Here is a 22,242-nt window from a genome sequence, read left to right on the forward strand (position 1 = left end):
GATGGGTTATGAACACTGATGGGTTGGTGAACACTGATGGGTTATGGACACCTGATGGGTTATGAACACCTAATGCGAACATTGATGGGTTATGGACACTGATGGGTTATGAACACTGATGGGTTATGGACACTGATGGTTGGTGAACACTAATGGGTTATGAACACTGATGGGTTATGAACACTGATGGTTGGTGAACACTGATGGGTTATGAACACTAATGGGTTGCAGGCGAAATTGATGGGTTACAGAACACTGATGGGTTATGAAATTGATGGGTTATGAACACTGGATGGGTTATGAACACTGATGGGTTATGAACACTGATGGGTTATGAACACTAATGGGTTATGAACACTGATGGGTTATGGACACCGATGGGTTAAGAACACTAATGGGTTATGGACACTGATGGTTATGAACACCGATGGGTTATGAACACTGATGGTTATGAACACTGATGGGTTATGAACACTGATGGGTTGGGTGAACACTAATGGGTTGCAGCATTGCTGGGTTATGTAAACACTGATGTTGCGGAGCGGTTAAATGAACACTGATGGGTTATGAACACTGATGGGTTATGAACACTGATGGCTACAGAACACTGATAAGGCAACGACCGGATGGGTTGGTGAACACCTGATGCTGCGGCGGAAGACTATTTTAAAGCTGCACCGATGGGTTGGCACGACGGGCGAAGTGGGACACTGATGGGTTTAGTTAGTTCAATTGATGAAGCAGAACACCGATGGGTTATGAACACCGACAACAGAAACCGGCTGGAGCTGCAATCACTGATGGTTATGTAACAACGAGATGATTATAACGATTGTCAGGAAATTGATAATAAAATTGAAGCGGCGACGACCACAAGGCAACGATGGGTCATGAACACTGATAAGGCGAAATTCACCATACGGGTTATGAACACTGATGGAAGCGGAACAACTGACAAGCCAGAGCACTGATGGGTTGTGAACACCGATGGGTTATGAACACTGATGGGTTATGAAACACTGATGGTTATGAACACTTCGATGGGTTGCGGACATCGACGCGCCGCGGCACCTGATAAAGCGCAGTCGACTCACGGGCCAGGAACACTGATGGGTTATGAACACCGATGGGTTATGAACACCACGGGTCAGTGAACACGATGGGTTATGGACACTGATAAGGTGAACACTGATGGGTTATGAACACTACTTTCGGCCCAACAAATTAGCAGTTATGAACACTGATAAGTTATGAACACTGATGGTTATGAACACTAATGTGGGTTGGCGAACACTGATGGGTTGAACATTTAATCAGACGCCAGTCATGCACGAAGACTGATTGCCGAGGAATGATGGCTGAACACTGATGGGTTATGAACACCACGCCAAGCAGGAAGAATTTATAATGGTGAACACTGATGGGTTATGAACACTGATGGGTTGGTGAATATCATCATGAGCAAACTGATGGGTTGGTGGATTTGATGGGGTTATGAACAATTACTGCCGGTGTTCAATTTGATGGAATGGTTACACAACGACGATGGGTTGGTGAACACTAATGGGTTATGGACACTGATAAGTGGAACGATGATTTAAGGGAACACTGAGACGGGCGGAACACCGATGGTTATGAACACCTAATGGGTTATGAACACTGGAGGCCAAGAACACTAATGGCGAGGAACACTGATGGGTTATGAACACCGATGGCTGCAGTCTGAATGAATGGGTTGGTGAACACTTGATGGGTTATGAACACTGATGGATTATGAACACTGATGGGTTATGAACACTGATGGGTTGCGAACAGACTTACCGGGTTATGAACACTGATGGTTGGTGAACACTGGATGCTGCAACGTCAAATAAGGTGGAAGCACCGATGGGCGAGACTGGAAAGTGTTGGTAGCGTGAAAGACCACGTTATGAACACTGATTGGTTATGGACACTGATGGTTATGAACAATTGAATGGAAGTTGCGACACCGATGGGTTATGAACACTGACAGCGGTTAAATAGTAAACTGATAAGCAGGGACACTATAAGGTAAACACTGATGGTTATGAACACTAATGGGTTGGTGAACACTGATGGGTTATGAACACCATTTTGCCATGGAATGAAGAAGAATTTAAACACGATTAAGGCAACACGGGTTATGAACACTGATGTACAGAACACTGACGGAAACAATTGAAGGCCAGGTTAATTTGATGCGAAGGCAATTGAATGGAAGCGAAATACTGATGTCGAAGTAACGATCACAAGCTGGCAATAATTTAATGGGTTATGAACCAATTTACGCGGTTGGTGAACACCACGGGTTAAGAACACGGATGGGTTATGAACACCGATGGTTATGAACACCGATGGGTTATGAACACTAATGGGTTACAATTATGGGTTATGTCACCAATGGGTTATGAACACTGATGGGTTGCGAACACTAATGATGCATGACCACTACAGAACACTAATGGGTTATGAACACCGATGTCGTGAACACTGATGGGTTATGAACACTGATACATGTTCATTCACGGGTTATGAACACTCGATGGGTTAAAGAACAATCAAATGGGTTATGGAAATGGTTCTGATGAAGTTGTGGACACTGATGGGTTATGAACACTGATGGTTATGAATGATGGGTTATGAACACTGATGGGTTAGAACACCGATGGTTATGAACACTGATGGAAGTCGGAATATCGAAGGTTGTGAATATCAGATGCGGCGAACAGATCAGGATGGGGTAAACGACGAGCCAAGGCAACATCAGATGGGTTATGAAACACCATAAGCAGAATTAACGAATAATACACTGATAAACACCATGGAAGAAGGAACAAATTAGATAGCTATGGGACACTGATGGGTTATGAACACTGGGATGGGTTATGAACACTGATGTACAGGAACACTGATGGCAGGAACACTGGATGGGTTATGAACACCGATGGTTATGAACACTGATGGGTTATGGTCAATCGATGGGTTGGGTGAACACTGATGGGTTATGGACATTGATAAGGTGAACACACGGTGAACACCGATGGCCGTGGACACTGGATGGCTATGGATAATTGATGAAGTTATGAAAACTGATGGGTTATGAACACTGATGCGGGTTGCGGGTTCGACTGGTTGTGTCGCGGAAATAGCCTGATGGCCGCGGAAACACTGCTGTGTTGGTGAACACCGACAGTTGGTGAACACTGATGGGTTGCGAACACTGATGGGTTATGGACACTGATGGTTATGAACACCGATGGGTTATGGACACCGATGGGTTATGAACACTGATGGGTTGGTGGACACTGATGGGTTATGGACACAGATGTGTTGCGGACACCGATGGGGTTGCGGACACCGATGGGGTTAAGCGGACACCTGATGGGTTGGTGGACACTGATGGGTTATGGACACTGATGGGTTATGAACACTGATGGGTTATGGTGAACACTGATGGGCTATGACACTGGTGGGTTGGTGAACACTGATGGGTTATGTGACACTGATGGGTTATGAACACTTAGCTGGGTTGGTGGGACACTGATGTTATGAACACCAATGGGCAGGAAGACTTGATGTAAAGTTATGGACACTTGATGTATGAAGAATGGATGGGTTCGATGGGTTGGTGAACACTGATGGTTGGTGAACACTGATGGGTTATGAACACTGATGGGTTATGAACACTGGATGGGTTATGGACACTGATGGGTTATGGACAATTGATGGGTTATGAACACTGATGGGTTGGCGAACACTGATGGTTATGGACACTGATGGTTATGAACACTGATGGGTTATGACACTGATGGGTTAAGTGAACACTGATGGGTTATGAACACTGATGGGTTATGGACACTGATGGGTTATGGACACCGATAAAGCGGAACATCAAGTGTTGGAACACTGATGGGTTATGAACATTGATGGGTTATGGACAAATTATGGGTTTATGTATTTACCGATGGGCGCAACGAACAGTGCCGTAGCGAACACTGGATGGGTTATGCAAAACACCGATGGGTTACAAAACAACGATGGTTATGATGACTGAGCGGTTATGGACACAGATGTGCTGAACACCGATGGGTTGGTGGACACTGATGGGTTATGGACACTGATGGTTATGAACACTGATGGGTTATGAACACTGATGGGTTATGGACACTGATGGGTTATGAACACTGATGGGTTATGAACACTGATGGGTTATGGACACTGATGGGTTATGAACACTGATGGGTTATGGACACTGATGGTTAAAGTAAACATCTGATGGGTTATGAACACTGAGGTTGCAAACACCGATGGGTTATGAACACTGATGGGTTATGGACACTGATGGGTTATGAACACTGATGGGTTGGTGAACACTGATGGGTTATGAACACTGATGGGCTATGAACACTGATGGGTTGGGTGAACACTGATGGGTTGGCGGACAATGAAGGGAAGGCACAATTGATGGGTTGGTGAACACTGATGGGTTATGGACACTGATGGTTATGAACACTGGATGGAAGTTATTGGTAAATGAATCGATGGGTTAAGGACACTGGCGTTACACTGGATGGGCGTTGGTAGACACCGATGGTTATGAACACTGATGGGTTATGAACACTGATGGGTTATGAACACCGATGGTTATGAACACCGATGGGTTATGAACACTCGATGGTTATGAACACTGATGGGTTATGAACACTGATGGTTAAGAACACTGATGGGTTTAAACACTGATAAGCAGGAACACTGATGGGTTATGAACACTGATGGGTTAAACTGATGTGTGATGTGTCATCACTTTTATGCCTCTCTCGACCGCCTGAGTGCTGTTTGGCCACTTGGGCACCACTAATGGTGTCTCAAGAATGTCATTAACCTGTAGATTTGACAGAGAAGCAATGTAAGGAGGCTCAGTCTTGAGTTCATTCCTCCAGTTAATCATGGAATGATAGTTTTTTGCTTGCCACTTTAGTTTCGGAGTCACCACCTTTCTCATGTTGACTACAGGATGCACATCCTCATTCCCATCTCCATCTTTACCCTCCTCATCAGTATAGTTTAACAAATTCTCGTCAACAGCAGCATCAGAATCTTCCTCCTCCTCTTCAGATCTGCCAGTGCATTCTTCCTTTTGCTGATTCTCCTCTCTAATTTTTCTTATCATTGAGACAGCTTTTTCTCTAACAGTCATGTCCTCATCTGCACACATACCAAGAAGAAGTTGATCTGTGTGGGCGAAGTATGCATTTCTCTGACAGCCTTCTTCACTATCGTCTCCTCCTCACTATTCAGGTGTTTCATATATAGCAGGGACTGGAATACGTTCCTTGAGCCGTGTGTTACGTAAGGGTGTATCTTGATGTAAAACCACATTGGAGCACTGAACTTTATTATTGTAATGACAATTCTTTTCAACTCATGGCTGGGTCTTGATGTTGCTACATACAGCCTGAGGATTCTACTCCATAAGGTGTTCCACCTTGACACACAGGGAGGACCTGGGTCAACAGAGGCAAACAGAGTATTGGGTTTTATATCTAGAAGTGTAAGTAACAAGAGTGCAGAGGTCTTATTGCAACTATATCTTGCGCTAGTTAGGCCGCACCTCGATTATGCAGTTCAGTTCTGGTGCCCCTATTATAGAATGGATATAAATTCACTAGAGTCGGTGCAGTGAAGAATGACAAAAATGATTCCTGGACTTAGAAACCTTCCATATCAGGATAGGTCAAAGAAACTTAACTTGCATTCCCTAGAAAGACGAAGCGTGCGGGGAGATATGATTGAAGTATTTAAGTGGGTGAAAGGAATCAATAAAGGGGATATAGATAAAGTTCTTATAATATCCGAGCAGGATAGGACTCGGAGCAACGGATTCAAGTTGGATAAGTTTAGGTTTAGGAGGGAGATAGGAAGAAACTGGTTCACAAATAGGGTGGTGGACGAGTGGAACAAGCTTAGCAACTTTGTAGTAAGTGCGGGAACTCTGGAAAGTTTCAAAAGGAGGCTAGATAGATTCATGGATGATAGAGAGTGGTAGTAACTCTCGACAGGAGCTGCCATGCACAGGCCAACCGGCCTATTGCAGACTCCTTATTTTCTTATGTTCTTATGTTCTTATGTAATAGCAGCCAAGTCATCTTCAACAACACCTGTGATAACTCCTTTACAAATCCTATACAGGTATTTCTGATCCCAGGACAGATCTTTCTCCACTTCATCATTAAACACAGGGAAATCAGGGAAACTGACTGGCTGGAAGGCGACAACTGGAAGCTCAGACAAAGACTCCTTGATCTGCTTTCCAATGGGACCACGCCAATGCTCAGGACCACTTGGTTTACCATCATAGTGATAAAAAACTGCGCGGAAAGGCAGCTCATTTCCGTGAAGCTGACATATGAAATAATGGAGCGGGTGACCAAGTAACATTTCAAGATGATGAATGACTCCATTTTCTGATCCTACATTTACATTGGTTCCATCACAACCAACACACACAATGGGCTGCTGGGTTAGATTTTTCTCCACCAGAAACTCGTGAATAGTTTTGGCAATCTGCTTTCCGTGTCCAGTCTTGGGAGTCACATGTAACACAACAGTAACACAACATTGAGAAATGAAATGAGAAAAGGCTGATAATCAATATAGACATAGCACCATACTCATCTGCAACAAGACAACTTAAATGAAATAAGAGATATGAAAAAAAAGTTGATAAACACTGAACATAACATTGCACCGCCACAGCGGCTGTTTGGCTAGTACTGTAGGTAAATTTAAAAATTTCAGTAGAAAATGCGGCAGACTAAACCTCGACATATCAGCTTCAAATTTGGCATGGAGTCTTAGATATGTATAAGAACAATGCCTGAAGAGTGCAGCTTTGAGCAAAATTTCACTGCCCCCTACAGTACAATACCATACAGTATAATACAGTATAGTCCATTATAGTACAGTACAATATTTGAGTGGTGCTCATAGTTAATATCGGTGTGATAAATGATGTCACCAGGCGGAGTTTTATTTTCTCAGGAGGCTGAACTGGTGCCACCTCCCGGGGTAGTGTGGGTGGAGGGTGCGCTGCTGTCCCGCGGCCCTGTGTCGGCACACTTGCTTCCACCACTCTCTCCCTGAATACAACTCACGTTCACCCATCCCCGCTGTACTTGTCCTTAAAAACAAACCAAGATTGTTTTAGTGAAAGTAAACAGTACTTCTCCAATATGGGGTAAAAGCTATGTACTGTATTGTAAGTCAATTTCCAATCCTTGTTTGCTTAGAATGTTTTTCCTCCATACAGCATCAGTAACAACAACAGCAGTAAGGACGGACCTGTTACTGGTTGTGTGCGCCACCGGCTACGGCCCCCTAAACCTCCTTCCCGTGCATCAATCGTGGCATGGTTCCGTGAGGAGGAACTTCCTCGTGGAGCTGGGCTGGAGCCTTCACGCATGGCAATTGCTCCTTGGTTTCATGGTGTGTACAGTATATCTTTGTGTTTTGTTGCATCTATAAGTCAACTGCTATACTAAGGTATTTAATGAAAAGTATCTAATCAACCATTTTTTTCCATTATTAGTGTTACGGGGAGTCATTTTCAAATGGAGCTGGGGGGTTGTGAAGAGCAGGAAAGGGTGCTGGTAATGTACCCAAAGTGGGTTAAAGCAGCACCATTATGGGGAACGGTGTGGAGAGTATCTTATTAGCTGGCTGTACAGTGTTATGGGAGTAGCTTGACTGACCTCTACCAGAAATGTAGATTTCAACATAAATCTTCTATTTTTTCGGTATGATAAGACATTGTCTTTAAATGTTTGATCTTTCACAACAGGTATTATCAGCAGGACAGAGGCAGAAGAAGTGTTGGCAGGGGCTGCTGTTGGATGTTTCCTTGTAAGAGTGAGTGAACGTATATGGGGATATGCCATATCATATAAAGCTGCTGACCGCTGCAGACACTACCTGATTGATGTTATGGCAGGAAAATACACATTCTTCGGTTCACACCAAGCTTCTCATGATACACTGAGTAAGTTTTTGTCTCACCTTTATGAGAGATACTGGACTGTAATCTCTAATATTTATTTTTACTTGATCTTTACTTCTCTATGTGTGTCATGTTTTGTTTTTTTTACTTTTGTGCAAAAATGTTTGATTATTGGGACATCTTCAAACAAGAATGAATAAGCCACAAGAGAAAAATCCTAAAATTTTTAGACAACTGTTTAGGCTTTGAAGTACAATACAGCATAAAATAGTTTTCACAGATATGTACTATCGTGCACAAAAGTCGTGTCCACTACCCAGCCAGTGAGGTTTCGAATAGCCTTGAATCTGAAGTTTCGAAACAGCTGAGCGAAATACTATGGTCGGCCAACAGATGTCGCCCACTGTAGTGTGTCTGGGGGTGGTGGAATAGAGGAGTTGGGGCTGGATGAGAGGTAAGTTTATTTATTATTTATACTGTGGGGTATGTGTTGTCTGGGTTCACACTCAGGATGGGATGGAGAAAGGAAACTCACGATGTGCTCTCTGTATACATGTTGTATTGGATGTACAATGCAGCTTGGTGCTGGGAAGTGGCAGCGTGGTTTCAAGCGTGGTGTAGAGAGAGCTGGTTGGTGAGGATGCTCAGAGGAGGACAGCTTGTGGGTCGCCATGCTCGCCGGCGGGAGCGAGAGCCGCCAGGCAGCGGCGGAGGAGGTGGTGTTGCTTGCTGCGGCTGTAGCTAGAAGAAGGGGTAGGGCACCACAAGGTCAGGTCTTAAATACCGGGGGTAGGCGTGGCTTAGTAGTTGACCTCTGTGACGTATGGCGGCGCTGGTTGACCCAGACCACGAGGCATACACTGGGGAATTCGTGGGGTCGGCTACTCAGCGACAAACAGCGTTTGTAGGGGAGAAATACACTACAATACCACCATAATTTCAAGCTGCCTTTTTAACTACGTTTTGTCTTACAGTTGTTTCTTTATGGTTACGAATTCATGGAACAGGTGCAGTGCCCTGGGTGCTTATTGCCGCTCCACAATGATACTTTAAAGAATGGAATATAGTAAGTATAAAAGTGAAATATGCAAGGATCAGGGTGAAGGGCCTTGGTCAGCTGGTTTTACTCAGCGACCACGTCACAATTTTGTTGTTATTCCGACAAAGAGATTTTGGTAATATTTATTTATATTTCACCCATCCCTTGCTTAATAAATATTTGTGATAATATGCAATATTATATAATTATATACTTATGTTAAAAAGAGTGGAGTGAAAAAGTTCTCAGTTTTGTAAAATAGTATTCAGACTTAATCTAGTTCCAATTCTTCCAAGTTCCAGTGTTTAAACACCCCACCACAATATGCAAGCTTTATATATATTTTGGAGTGTACTCAGTTACCGTTAATATTGTCTGCTGAACTTCATGAGCATTTCATTGATGGTAGCAATTGTAACTATATAATTATATTGTGTTATAAGACAACACATTCCACGACGTGTCATACAGATCATTGTATACCACACAATACATAATTTGTGGCTGTTAAGTTACTTTGTTATGAATTTTCATGCGATATAGTTTAAGACATCATTAAGGACATGGATTTAAGATAACACTGTAGGTGAGTTAATATATGTTAATTGTATTTACAAACAATACTAAAATCCAAACAATACACCAATACACACATCTTAGTATTTGGTCCAGCCACCCATTGCATTCAGAACTTCATCAAGGAGATTAGAGATGGAGTCGACCAGCTTCAGGCACACCCCTGGTCGTCGACGTATACTCTCCCACACGTCGTAAGCTTTGGCCTCTATTGCTGCACAGGTTCGCTGCTCCCCAATATCCCAATCACGTTTCATCATGGCCCAAATATGTTCAATCGGATTAATATCACATCCTAGTGTTGGCCAGTCGATGACCTCAATTTCAGGGTGATCCTGGAGGTAGTCCTTCACTATGTTGCTGGTATGAATGGGACTGTTGTCATGAACCAGCCTGATAGTGTGGGGGGCTGGAACTGCCATAGCCCAGACTGTAGGAATTAGCACTTGCTCCAGGATGTCTACATACTGCTCACCAGTGAAACGGCCATTGATCTTGACCAGTTCACCTGGCCCATGTGCCCACATCCACCCCCAGAATGACACTGACACCCTACCACTCACTGCGCGATGTTGAATGTGTTTCTCATGGTAGCGTGTATTGGGGGGCCGCCAGCACTGCCTTGCTTCGGCTCCCACTGACCTGAACACCGTTTCATCGGTAAATATAAAGGTTCTCCAGTATTCTTCTCTATGTGGAAGGTGTTCCAATGCAAAGCTGAGTCGACACTCCTAGTGAGTAGGTGTTAGCCACCCTTTGTGAGCTGGAATATGGCAGTCGATCCCGGCTTCATGAAGTCGGCGTCTCGTCGTCATGTGATGGTAGTTGAGGCCCAGATTTCTTGTATGCTCCACTGATGTTCGCATTGGATATGCCGTTGCAGCTGCCACAATCTTGGCGTCCATCCTTGCCGACGTTACTCGAGGCCTCCCGCTTCGAGGTTTCGTCTCCACTGAGCTCTCTTCCTCCCACCGGCGGATCCAGCTCCTAATCATCTTATGCTCCTCCCCACTTCGACAACATTATTCGGCTCAGTTGCCCCGGCTCTCCACATCCCGATGATTTGGCCTCGCTCAGCAATCACTGTCGACGAATTTGCTCGTCCTGCAGGCATATCTGAAATGGCAGAGTAATATTATGTTGTGGTAACAGATGCAGGCTTTTATATACTAGAGTAAATTAATGGTATTAGTAACACCTAGGTTAAGTATTATTACTCTGACATAACGTTTTGGTAAATCTTTTTGGATCAACTGCCCAAGAAACCCTTCCTATTTCATGTATTCATAGTGAACTGCAAGTGGATCCTCCCCCCCCCCCAAACCTCCACCACCACCCCTGCGACTGTGGCGTGAACATTTACCGATAATCATCATCATCATCAAGATTTAGTTTAACCAGACCACTGACACCCATTTGAGTCTCTCCTAGGGCTGGCCAGAGGGATTAGTTAACATATATTTGTGTTTTTATAATTTAGTGTTACCGGTATATTGTTTGGAGGAGATTACAGTATTTCAAAAAGGTCAAAACTGAACTTAGCGAAAATTTTGGGGTCTTACATTGTAGGGTTAGTGAAGCACATTGTTCGATACCGATTATAAATAGGGCATTCAATGAGAATATGTTGGACTGTTATTTGTGTTCGGCAGTTGGAGCATATGGGTGGGGCTCCATTAGGGGAAGACATGAGTTGGCCATGCGTCAATCGCGTATGCCCAATTCTTAGACGATTCAGAATAGTTTCGTGATGTCGAGAGGATTGTTTTGATGATGACCAAGGATAACCTGATGATTTGATCATTTTTAGCTTATGACTTGTTGGTTCATTTTCCCAGGACTTTTGCCAGTCGTCAAATATTAATTGTTTATAGGTAGTTAGCCTCGCCGATAATCAAAATATATGGTTTTCCACTGCTTTACATATTTCTTTGACAATTTTCAGCTATGACATGTTCGTCCCAGATTACATATAACTGTAATAGGTTACATTACGTTAGGGTTCGTTTTATAAAAACGTTTTTCTTCATGTTCATTGAGTCGTTCTGAATTCCATTTCTGCTCAAAATACTACATTACCCAACCCAAACTCTCAGGTTGCAACTGGGGGTGTAACATAACCGAGTAAGGTAACGTGCGGCAAGCGAATAACACATCAAACACCATATTTTTATGGTGAAGTTAACTCAGGAGCTCATATAACAACTGTCATATAATTATAATAGGGTGTCCCCCTAATTACAGCAGATATTTGTAGAGGTGAAAGAATATGTGATTCTGAGTATAAAACTTCTATACATATATGGATTTTTCGGTTTACGTTTAGCCGTGAGGTGGATTTTACAAATTATGCAAGGCAACCATTACAAATGGCGGAGTCGAGGCGGGAGATAGCGATAGCAATAGCGAAATATAGGAGAGGGGGAAGAAGGTTTAGTAGTGAAAGAATGTGGGTTAAACGGAACAGACTTTTAGGAGGAGAGAAAGTGTGTGGCCTTCTGCCCACTGCATGGTATTGAGTGGTAGGTTGGGGTGACTGGGGCTATGGGAGGGAGGAAAGGATGCGGAGAAAAGAAGGCGAAAGGAAATGGAGGGCCCATCCCTATTTGGGTGGGGTGCACCTTATCTTTAATTTGTTTGGAGGGCCCATTCCTTATTTTTTCTGAGTAGGGTTACACTTTTTATTATAGATAGAGGGAAACGGTTGGAGATAGAGACGTGGTGGCTCAATATCACATATTGTTTCACCTCTACAAATATCTGCTGTCACTCATGGGACACCCTGCAATAGTATAAGGACGACATGGTCTATGGTGACAAATTAATGTGACTTACCTGTTGGTGACGACGATGTTAGGAATGAGACCTCGGCATGTTTCAGTGTTTGACATCATCTCCTTCCCCTGGTGTGGGTGGCGCCAACCTTGGTAACAACTTGTGTATTCTCCGGAGAATTAACTACTGGTGTGCCCATCAGTCTCACCGTCGTAGCCATGAATGGCAGAGATGTGGTCGTTGTAGTGCTTTTATTTACCCGTTACACATGTCTCACCATGCTTAATAATATTAACTATCTTCATGACATTCTTATTGTTATCAGTGATTGCGGAATTCACGATGTTATGCTCCACCTACACACAGCCTGTTACTAGACTAACCCCCACCTCCTCTATTCCCCCCTCCCCCCCACACACACCACAGTGGGCGACATCTGTTGGCCGACCATAGCATTTCCCCCAGTTGTTTCGAAATTTCAGACTCAAGGCTATTCGAATCCTCACTGTGGTTGGGTAGTGCACACGACTTTGGTGCACAATAGTACAGTACCAACCCATACTTGGGTAGGGTAGCGCCTAAACAGAAAATACGAGTACTATATGCCATAATCAGCAGGGAAAACCCAAGTCCTACAGCTAAAGATTAAATAACTTATACAAGAAAAAAGTATTACGAGTGTACAGTATTTAGAGTTATCAGTGATATATAAAAGATTAACATATAAAGAGACTAACAGACAAAGAGAAAATTTTACGATGATATTACATAAGAGAATGTTTAAAAAAAAAAATAATAATAATCATTCAACAGGTGACCTTGTGGAATATCACAAAAAAGAGGCCATTACTGCCACCGGTGGAGAGATGCTGACACGACCTTGTGGTGAGGCCAGGAGACCTGAGCACCAGGAGCTCTTCGCCGGCACTCACTACCTCACTCTCTAGCTCATCAACATCTCGTCAACCTATACTGTGTTGTGTTGTGCTACAAATGTACTGAGAAAATTGGACTGAATAAGATATTGTTTACCACCAACAAATACTGTCCCAGTTATCATAATTTTCATATAAGTAAAAAAGTGTAGTTCATGTTGACACCATACCATGTGATATGGTGCATGTTGACACTATTACATGTGGTGTAGTTCATGTTGACACCATACCATGTGATATGGTGCATGTTGAAACTATTACATGTGATGTAGTTCATATTGACACTATACCATGTGATATGGTGCATGTTGACACTATTACATGTGGTGTAGTTCATGTTGACACCATACCATGTGATTTGGTGTAGTTCATATTGACACCATACCATGTGATATAGTGTATGTTGAAACTATTACATGTGGTGTAGTTCATATTGACACTATACCATGTGATACAGTGTATGTTGACACTATTACATGTGGTGTAGTTCATATTGACACCATACCATGTGATACAGTGTATGTTGACACTATTACATGTGGTATAGTTCATATTGACACCATACCATGTGATATAGTACATGTTGAGCCCATACAATTTGCTATAGTGCATGTTAACACCTTAACATGTGTTACAGTGCACATTGTTGCCTTACCATGTGGCATAGTGCATGGTGACACCATACCATGTGGTATAGTGCATGGCAATAACATACCATATGGCCTAATACATGGTGACACCATACCATGCAGTGTAGCATGTGTTGTGCACCATACCATGTGGTGTAATGTATGTTAACACTGTACCATGTGGTGTAGTGTACATTAATACAAGTGGCATATATAAGTTTTTGGAAATGGGAGCCCAAGACTTGAAGATTGGGACATTACTGTATTTTACAATACGTATTTCCATCCAGTGGTGCAAGCAGGCGGCGAGCGTAGCAAGTCCATACAACTGGGGGTTTAGGTGGGGGGGGGGGGTTACAGCCTCCCCCTACCCTGAGAAAATTGTGAAATTTGACCATTTTCACGGACTTTTTGAGGCCATCTGCAATGAATAGTAGGACATAAGAGTATTGACACGAACAGCACACACTAGTCCAGGACCAACATATGTACAAGTCTCTACATTAACGTCTGTGAATCTGATGAGGGAAAGCTTAAGTATACTGTTTTACCTGTAGCCATACTGAGGTTTGTGTGTGAAAAGAATAAATAATATTGTGCAATTTCACAGCAGAAATAATTCTGTCAAAATCTCTGTACAGTACTGTTGGAGGCTTCCACTCCCCCCGATTATGGGGTTGAGTTAACTTCTAAGTACACCTGTGCTTGTGTCCTCGGGAACTGGTTGTGTTAGGGTGTGAGTTGAGCAAGTTGAGGGAAAGCAGTAGTAAAAGCAGGGTGGAGCATAGCCAGCCCCCCATTATACTTCACTGATTAACACTATACCATGTGGTGAAGTGCATGTTGACACCATACTGTGTGATGTAGTGCATGTTGACACCATATTATGTGGTGTAGTGCATGTTGACACCATATTATGTGATGCAGTGCATGTTGACACCATACCATGTGGTGTAGTGCACATTGACACCATGCCATGCAGTGTAGTGCATGTTGATACCATGCCATGTGGTGTAGTGCACATTGACACCACACCTTATGGTATAATATATGTTGACACATGATATTATCATGTAGTTTAGTAAATCTTGACACACCATACTGTACTATGTAGTGTAGTGCATATTAACACCATACCATGTGGTGTAGTGCATGATGATACACTCTTTCTGTCTACTCTGAAAATGTCACATATTGCCGGAATATTTACTGTCAGTCAGTGATCTCTGAAAGTTACTTTAGATATTTATTGTTACTGCTCCTCAATGATACATACATAATACTGTATTATACATACAGTAATGTGAACATTTTCTTACAGCTGCATATAGTTGATGATATTCAGTGAGATGAATTTCATAACATGTTGTTCTTAGAAATTATTATTGTCATCATGATTATATCATATGTATCATTATAGTAAGCAGTAACATTGTATTTACCCATCTCTAGTCAGTCATTGTTAAGTTGTCAATACTTCAGAGGAACTGCCAATCTGAGAGACTGTAGACATAAGGTGACAGGAGTTATGACAAGGGTTACCACCAGATAGGGCAAAGGGTAGAAAATAAGTTCTGATACAGGTTCACTGCACAAGAGAATTAGATATCAATTAAACAACCATAAATAAGTTTGGGTAATTGGTTCCAACTCACAGAAAAAGTATACCTGTACATACAAAGTACTGTATACCAGTAATAGAATTAACAAAACATTAAATATAAACTAAATACAGTACTGTACAGTATACTGTACACTAATAAATAAAAAACAATGGAATACTATATTTGAACTTACTTTGTGGTGTGTATGTCGTATTCCCGGCAGCTTTGTTTACATATCAAACAGCTGATTGTAGAGGCAGTCGATGATGACATGTCATATTCTTTACAGATTGCATTGATTCTAATGCCTTCTTCATGTTTCACAATAATTTCTGCACTGTATATTATCAATATGTGAACTAAATTTCAGAATGACCAATAATTTTAATGTAAAAATGCAAAAATATTCAAGAGACCAACAACTGGATGTTCACTCCACTGCAAACAAAGTTAAACTGAGAAGCATTGGCGAGTGATTCAATCGGCTGATTGGCACACAAAAACTGTTCCCTGTACTGTACAGTATATATTATCAATATGCTAACTAAAATAGAATGACCAATAATTTTAATATAAAAAATGCAAAAATATTCAAGAGCACAACTTTCTTGATATTTATTCCACTGGAAACGAATGTAAACATAGAACCAATTACTGTATTGGCGGACTAGCTGGTCAGCTGATGCACACAACAAAGCGTGTTTCTCGAAAGGCTTTCGTTAATCGAAGTTTTGTGCATGAATGGAATTGAAAATTCTTATGGAAGCTAATTCGTTAATCGAAATTTCATTAATTGGACCGTTCGTTAATGGAGGGACCACTGTATATACAGTATATATAAAATACTTAAAAGCTATTTTGAGAGTAGACTGTGTGTTACCATATAATGTACAGTACAATACTGCACTGTATTACCTTACATGTTGATGGAAATACATATGATATTATAAGTTGCAGCAAAGCTTTGAGATAAGTTATTGTCAATGGGGTAAGTTTTGACTCCCTTCAGCCAGAAAAAAGTTGCTTAAATTAACAATTTATCTTATTCTCTTCATTGTTTTATTTTATTCATCATTAATTTTATTCATTCATTCATTGTAACGAACGGTCTACTGATTGTTAAAGATACGGCGTCTGACTCTGAGGTGGTAGAGTACTTTTCTGAGGTTTAGGTCAGGTCATTATGGGAAGACAAAAGTTAGGGACCAGCTCAACTGTGACATCACAGTGTGTGTGTCTGTAAAGAAGAAAATCCAAAGCCAAGCCCATGGCTTGAAAGCCGAAGCCAGTGCTGTGCCTCTGGCTTCAAAGTCAGAGCTAAGCCAAAATAACCTGACATCCAAAAGCTGAAGCATGATGGTGCACCATACTGTGTAGTATAGTGCATGATGGTACACCATACTGTGTAGTATAATGCATGATGGTGCACCATACTGTGTAGTATAGTGCATAATGGTGCACCATACTGTGTAGTATAGTGCATGATGGTGCACCATACTGTGTAGTCTAGTGCATGATGGTGCACCATACTGTGTAGTATAGTGCACCATACTGTGTAGTATAGTGCACCATACTGTGTAGTATAGTGCACCATACTGTGTAGTATAGTGCATCATACTGTGTAGTATAGTGCACCATACTGTGTAGTATAGTGCACCATACTGTGTAGTATAGTGCACCATACTGTGTAGTATAGTGCACCATACTGTGTAGTATAGTACACCATACTGTGTAGTATAGTGCACCATACTGTGTAGTATAGTGCACCATACTGTGTAGTGTAGTGCATGATGGTGCACCATGCTGTGTAGTGTAGTGCATGATGGTGCACCATACTGTGTAATGTAATGCATGATGGTGCACCATACTGTGTAGTATAGTGCATGATGGTGCACCATACTGTGTGGTGTAGTGCATGTTGATGCACCATAAAGTGGGGTGTTGTTGCATGATGGTACACCATACTGTGTGGTGTAGTGCATGATGGTGCACCATACTGTGTGGTGTAGTGCATGATGGTGCACTATGCTGTGGTATAGTGCATGATGGTGCACCATACTATGTGGTGTAGTGCATGTTGATGCACCATAATGTGGGGTGTTGTTGCATGATGGTGCACCATACTGTGTCGTGTAGTGTATGATGGTGCACTATACTGTGTGGTGTAGTGCAAGATGGTGCACTCTACTGTGTGGTGTAGTGCATGATGGTGCACCATACTGTACTGTGTAATGCATCATACCATGTGGTGTAGTGTTTGATGGTGCACCATACCATATGGTGTAGTACTGCATTTTATACACAAATTGGTGGTGTAGTTTTGACTCCTAGTGCTGTCCCGAAGAAACTTGGTTACATTTTCTATTTCTTTTCATTTTGCAATATAGTAATAATTTGTTCCATTTAGGGAAGCAATACATCTGCCTGGAAATGCCCATAACTTATAAATTGTAATCTCTTTTAATAATAATTTCTCTTAGAATATGTTAATTAGCCTTTTTGTACCATTATGAAATAATACAGTACAGTAATGTATACAGATTTTTCATGCACTTTGTGTTACAATGAAAATACAGCATATTATTGTAAATATATAAATTGTATTGAAAGTCTTAGGCACTTCAATTATCCTAATGAATATGAAGCATTTTTGCGTGCAAATGTATGTATGTCAGCGTACCCGATGAAGACTGGCAGTGGTTTATTGGTGATACTTTTGTGCCTTCTCTCCATGCCTCTGACAACACTGCTTCAGGAGTGCAGATGGACTTGGTGAATAATGACAGCAGGGAAGTAAATTTTTTCCAGTTTTTCTTTACTCTCGACTTGTTCAGTACCTAGTGGACCAGACTAACACTTACAATGTCATTTTGCTGGTTGGCATGGTGCTGTTGCACCACTCTCACCAAGTCCATTGGACATCAGTGGATGTTTGTAAAATGAAGTCATTCCTGGCATTGGTGATGTTGATGATGGTTATTGAAAATTAATAGTTACAGGGACTATTAGACAACTGGGACCAGATTCATTAATGACAGTCACCAAAATCACTACGATCAACCTTAAGGCTGAACGGGTGATTCACTAACAGTTTGTGGAGGTCGGATCCCATCTTATACAGATGGGACTAACGATTGCTTTAGCTCATGAGAGAGAAAGGATGTTTAGGGATCTTTTGGGCCCTCTACAAATAGATGACCACCTACTGCTATGGTACTACAAAGGGATATACTCTGGCTATGTGACTAAATACAGCAAGATATAGGTCGTGTGACAAAGAGGTCTCGTGCAGTCCCAATGCACACATCTGTGTTATTAACTTTAAGATTTTTGGGGAGTGGTAGTTTTCAGAGTGTAGTTGGGGATGTTACTGGCTTAAGCCAATCCACTGAATCAAGAATTATAGATAAAGTGACAATTGCTATGTACAGAAAAGCAAGAGCAGAAACAAAAATGCCAAGAGGAATGATTTCAGTAACAGAAACGAAGCAGAATTTAAATAATAAAAGGATTTCAAAATGTAGTGGTGCCATAGACTGTACACGCATTCCAATAAAGGCACTAAAAGTGGATGAAGATATACTGTATATGTCAACAGAAAAGAATATCTCTCTGAATATCCGAGTAATAGCAAGCAGTTGTCAGTGTATTACAAGTTTTTGTGCCAAATATCCTGGAAGCACCAATGACTTTTATTTGGAACAACCATAACACCTCGCAGCTTGGCCCAGTAGCCTGGTGGTTACAGTGATGAGTCTAACCTGGCTACAATGCTGCCAGTGCTATTAACAGATGTAAATGTGAAAAGGAATGTTATCTGTAAATCTTCATTTGTATCAATGTATTTGTATACAGTATAGTACAGTACCTGTACTAAATTAAAGTACTCTACTGTGTGCCTGTCCAGGATAAAAGTCTGTATAAGTGAAGATGTTAAGAACTGAGGATCAGTCTTATGGTTATTGTCTCATAAATATAAAATTACTGATAAATTTAGTGAATATTAATTTTCGATCTTTTAATATGATGTGGCTGGAAATGTGTAAATACTCTCTTCATTCGTTATTACCCACAGCATTCACTCCTATAAGAGATGTGTTCTTCCAAAGTTGGGTGTATCTTATCGCTTCATACAATCTAACAAAACGTCCCTCCTGAAATATAACTATGCTGTACTGTGCTTCATATTTACATGCACACACTTGCTTTCAGGATGTCCATTTCCCCCACTTTTATTTCAGCCCTCGCCTTATCCTTCCATCTGGGATATCCCCTCTCCCTACTTCTGTACTATGCTTCTACTCATCACTGGAACAGACCCTCTTCCTTATTTATGTTTTTCCTGTTCCTACTATCATGAACATGCTCTTCATTCTCGTCTATACAGTAATGTTGATTCAATAATTATCGTTGTACATCTCAATTATTGCCATTTTTATATGGAACTCTGCATACATTTAAATATTCCCACAATGTTCCTCAGTACAGTAAAGTATCACAATAGATCAACATTAATGTAAAAGGATATCCATGAAATAGAAACATATTTTTTTATTCTATCTTAATGCAAACACATTCTATTATACATTAATGTACAGATTAAATAAATTATAAACTTTTGTTATTTTTGTTTTAGGTGCGTGAGGCCAAGAGTGCCAAGCCTCGTACCTAGTGAAGCAAACATGGCGGACTTGGAGTGTAAAGAACCATTTGACAGTCCAGGAAACAACTGGCTGAGCCCTTGGTAACACATTTAATAACAATATTATATCAGATATATAATAATTATAATGCCAAGTGCTTATTATATATAATATTGTGGCGAGATAAAACGAATTTAATGGTTAATTTAGTAGATTATGTTGGGTCGTCGTCAACACAGGTGTGGGGTCATCAAGCACAGGTAGTGGAGTCGTCAAGCACAGGTGGACATACTGTATCGTGTTATTTATTATCCTCTATAACAAAAGTCATGATAACTAACCATATTTCTGTTGTTTATTACACAAGAAAAAGATTCCTAGGTGAATTTTTACTTTCTGACAAAAGGAAGGTTAATCCATTGACTGTCCGCAGGCCATGTTTACCTGAGGTTATACTCCTCACTAAGCCCGTGTTTTCTCTTCATTTCCCTATAAGTTAGGTTAAGTTTGGTGGGTTGGCTTTTTTGGTATAAGAATAAGTTTTCTTTCGTGTGTACTTTTGGTGTTTGACTCAAATCTGACCTTCATTTTTGTGCATATATAAACTACTAATAATAATATACACAGGTACTGCAGCTGATTGTTAGCACCAAGGTGCACACTACTCTTGTTAGGTAAATGAGATCCTTCCCAGGGATTCATACCTGGACTATTTCTGTGTCCAGTATCATTAGGTAGCGACCGTGAGCTATATGTAAAGCGGCAATAAATTGACCAACCGGCAATAGTTGTGCATCTACATGACTAGACCTGCATTCACTGAATCGGCTATGAGCCGATCATTGGTAACAGTGAAAGCTTGCACAGAGGCTTCAGTTGCATGCATGTTAGTTGATTACTTTTTTTTACTGCTGTTTAAGACGTTCATTCGTTTCCCTAGTTTAGCTACATCTTCTGCAGTTGCCGTACCAAATAGGGTGTTACTTAATAACTCGACAAAATTAAATAGACCACGGTTTTTATGAGAATGAACATTGTTCCTGACGTCTTCAGGAGTCGTGGGCAGCTTTCCCTCCAAGTGCATACACATTTGAGTAGACGCTTCATATAGGCGTTATGAAGTGAGATGGTAGACTGTTGTTTGAGATCTTGTGTACTTATAGCTGTTTCAATGTGGACAGCTATTGACCTCAGGCATATATCACTAAACTTTGGTGCTGGTACTTGACAGTTACGACATCTTCCACTATAAGTACTTTGCTCAGTGGGGCAACTAAAGCTTTGGATTTGATGATGTTTGCTGGGGATGCAGCTGTTGCCACAGCGTTCCATGCCAACAGGAGTAGCGATATCCAAGCCATGCCTGAAAGGGGTGAGGATAATTAATGTTTTTTGTTTGCTGATCACAGTTTTTGATGATATTTATTGTCTATTGTTGTGATGTATTGTTTATTGTTGTGTTGAGCAACTGTCGTAGTAGAAGTAGGCTGTAATTAACGGACATTAGGGGTCCCTACTAAGTGTCTGCTAACTTTTATCATTCTATCTACATGAACTATGTCAGTGACATTTGTCGTTGGGTCAACTACATGAAATTTGTTTCCATGTTCTTTTCCTTTAATCAGGTAGGGACCTGTGAATTTAGGCAAAAGTTTTGATGTACGTTCCGGTGCTTTTGTCGTTACTGCGTCTCCTATTTTTGGAGTTACAGGCTTGGGTTTTTATGTTGCTTGCAGATCATTTCAGCACGTGAGGCTGTTAAATGCTTTTGTACTTTTTCATGAATGCTGTGAAAACATTGATTTGCTTCTTGGCATGGTCATCCATGTTGCATACAGGTTGTGGGGTTCCTGCTAGTTGATCATAGAGCAAGCATCTTTTGGCACCATAAATTATGTAGTATGGCTATTTTCCTGAAAAGCTATTGATAGATCCATTGATGGATTCTGCTACTTGTGGAAGCCAGTCCTTCCAGGAACTGTGCATCGGATTCACCACGTGTCGAAGAATCTAAAGAATTTTAC

General features: G+C 41.3%; 1 protein-coding gene across 1 annotated transcript in view; it reads left to right on the forward strand.

Moving 5' to 3' along the window:
- LOC121860114 (SH2 domain-containing protein 4A-like) overlaps positions 1-14,883 on the forward strand; it is a 26,668-nt gene extending 11,785 nt beyond the window's left edge. Inside the window, exons 5-7 of the mRNA XM_042357143.1 lie at positions 7,331-7,506; positions 7,862-8,059; positions 13,221-14,883. Coding sequence (XP_042213077.1) covers positions 7,331-7,506; positions 7,862-8,059; positions 13,221-13,354 — 508 coding nt within the window. The 3' untranslated portion in view covers positions 13,355-14,883. The remainder of the gene's footprint in view (positions 1-7,330; positions 7,507-7,861; positions 8,060-13,220) is intronic.
- The last annotated feature ends 7,359 nt before the right edge of the window (positions 14,884-22,242 follow it).

The sequence above is a fragment of the Homarus americanus genome, unplaced genomic scaffold, assembly GCF_018991925.1.
Source record: "Homarus americanus isolate GMGI-L3 unplaced genomic scaffold, GMGI_Hamer_2.0 scaffold5831, whole genome shotgun sequence".
Classification (NCBI taxonomy): domain Eukaryota; kingdom Metazoa; phylum Arthropoda; class Malacostraca; order Decapoda; family Nephropidae; genus Homarus; species Homarus americanus.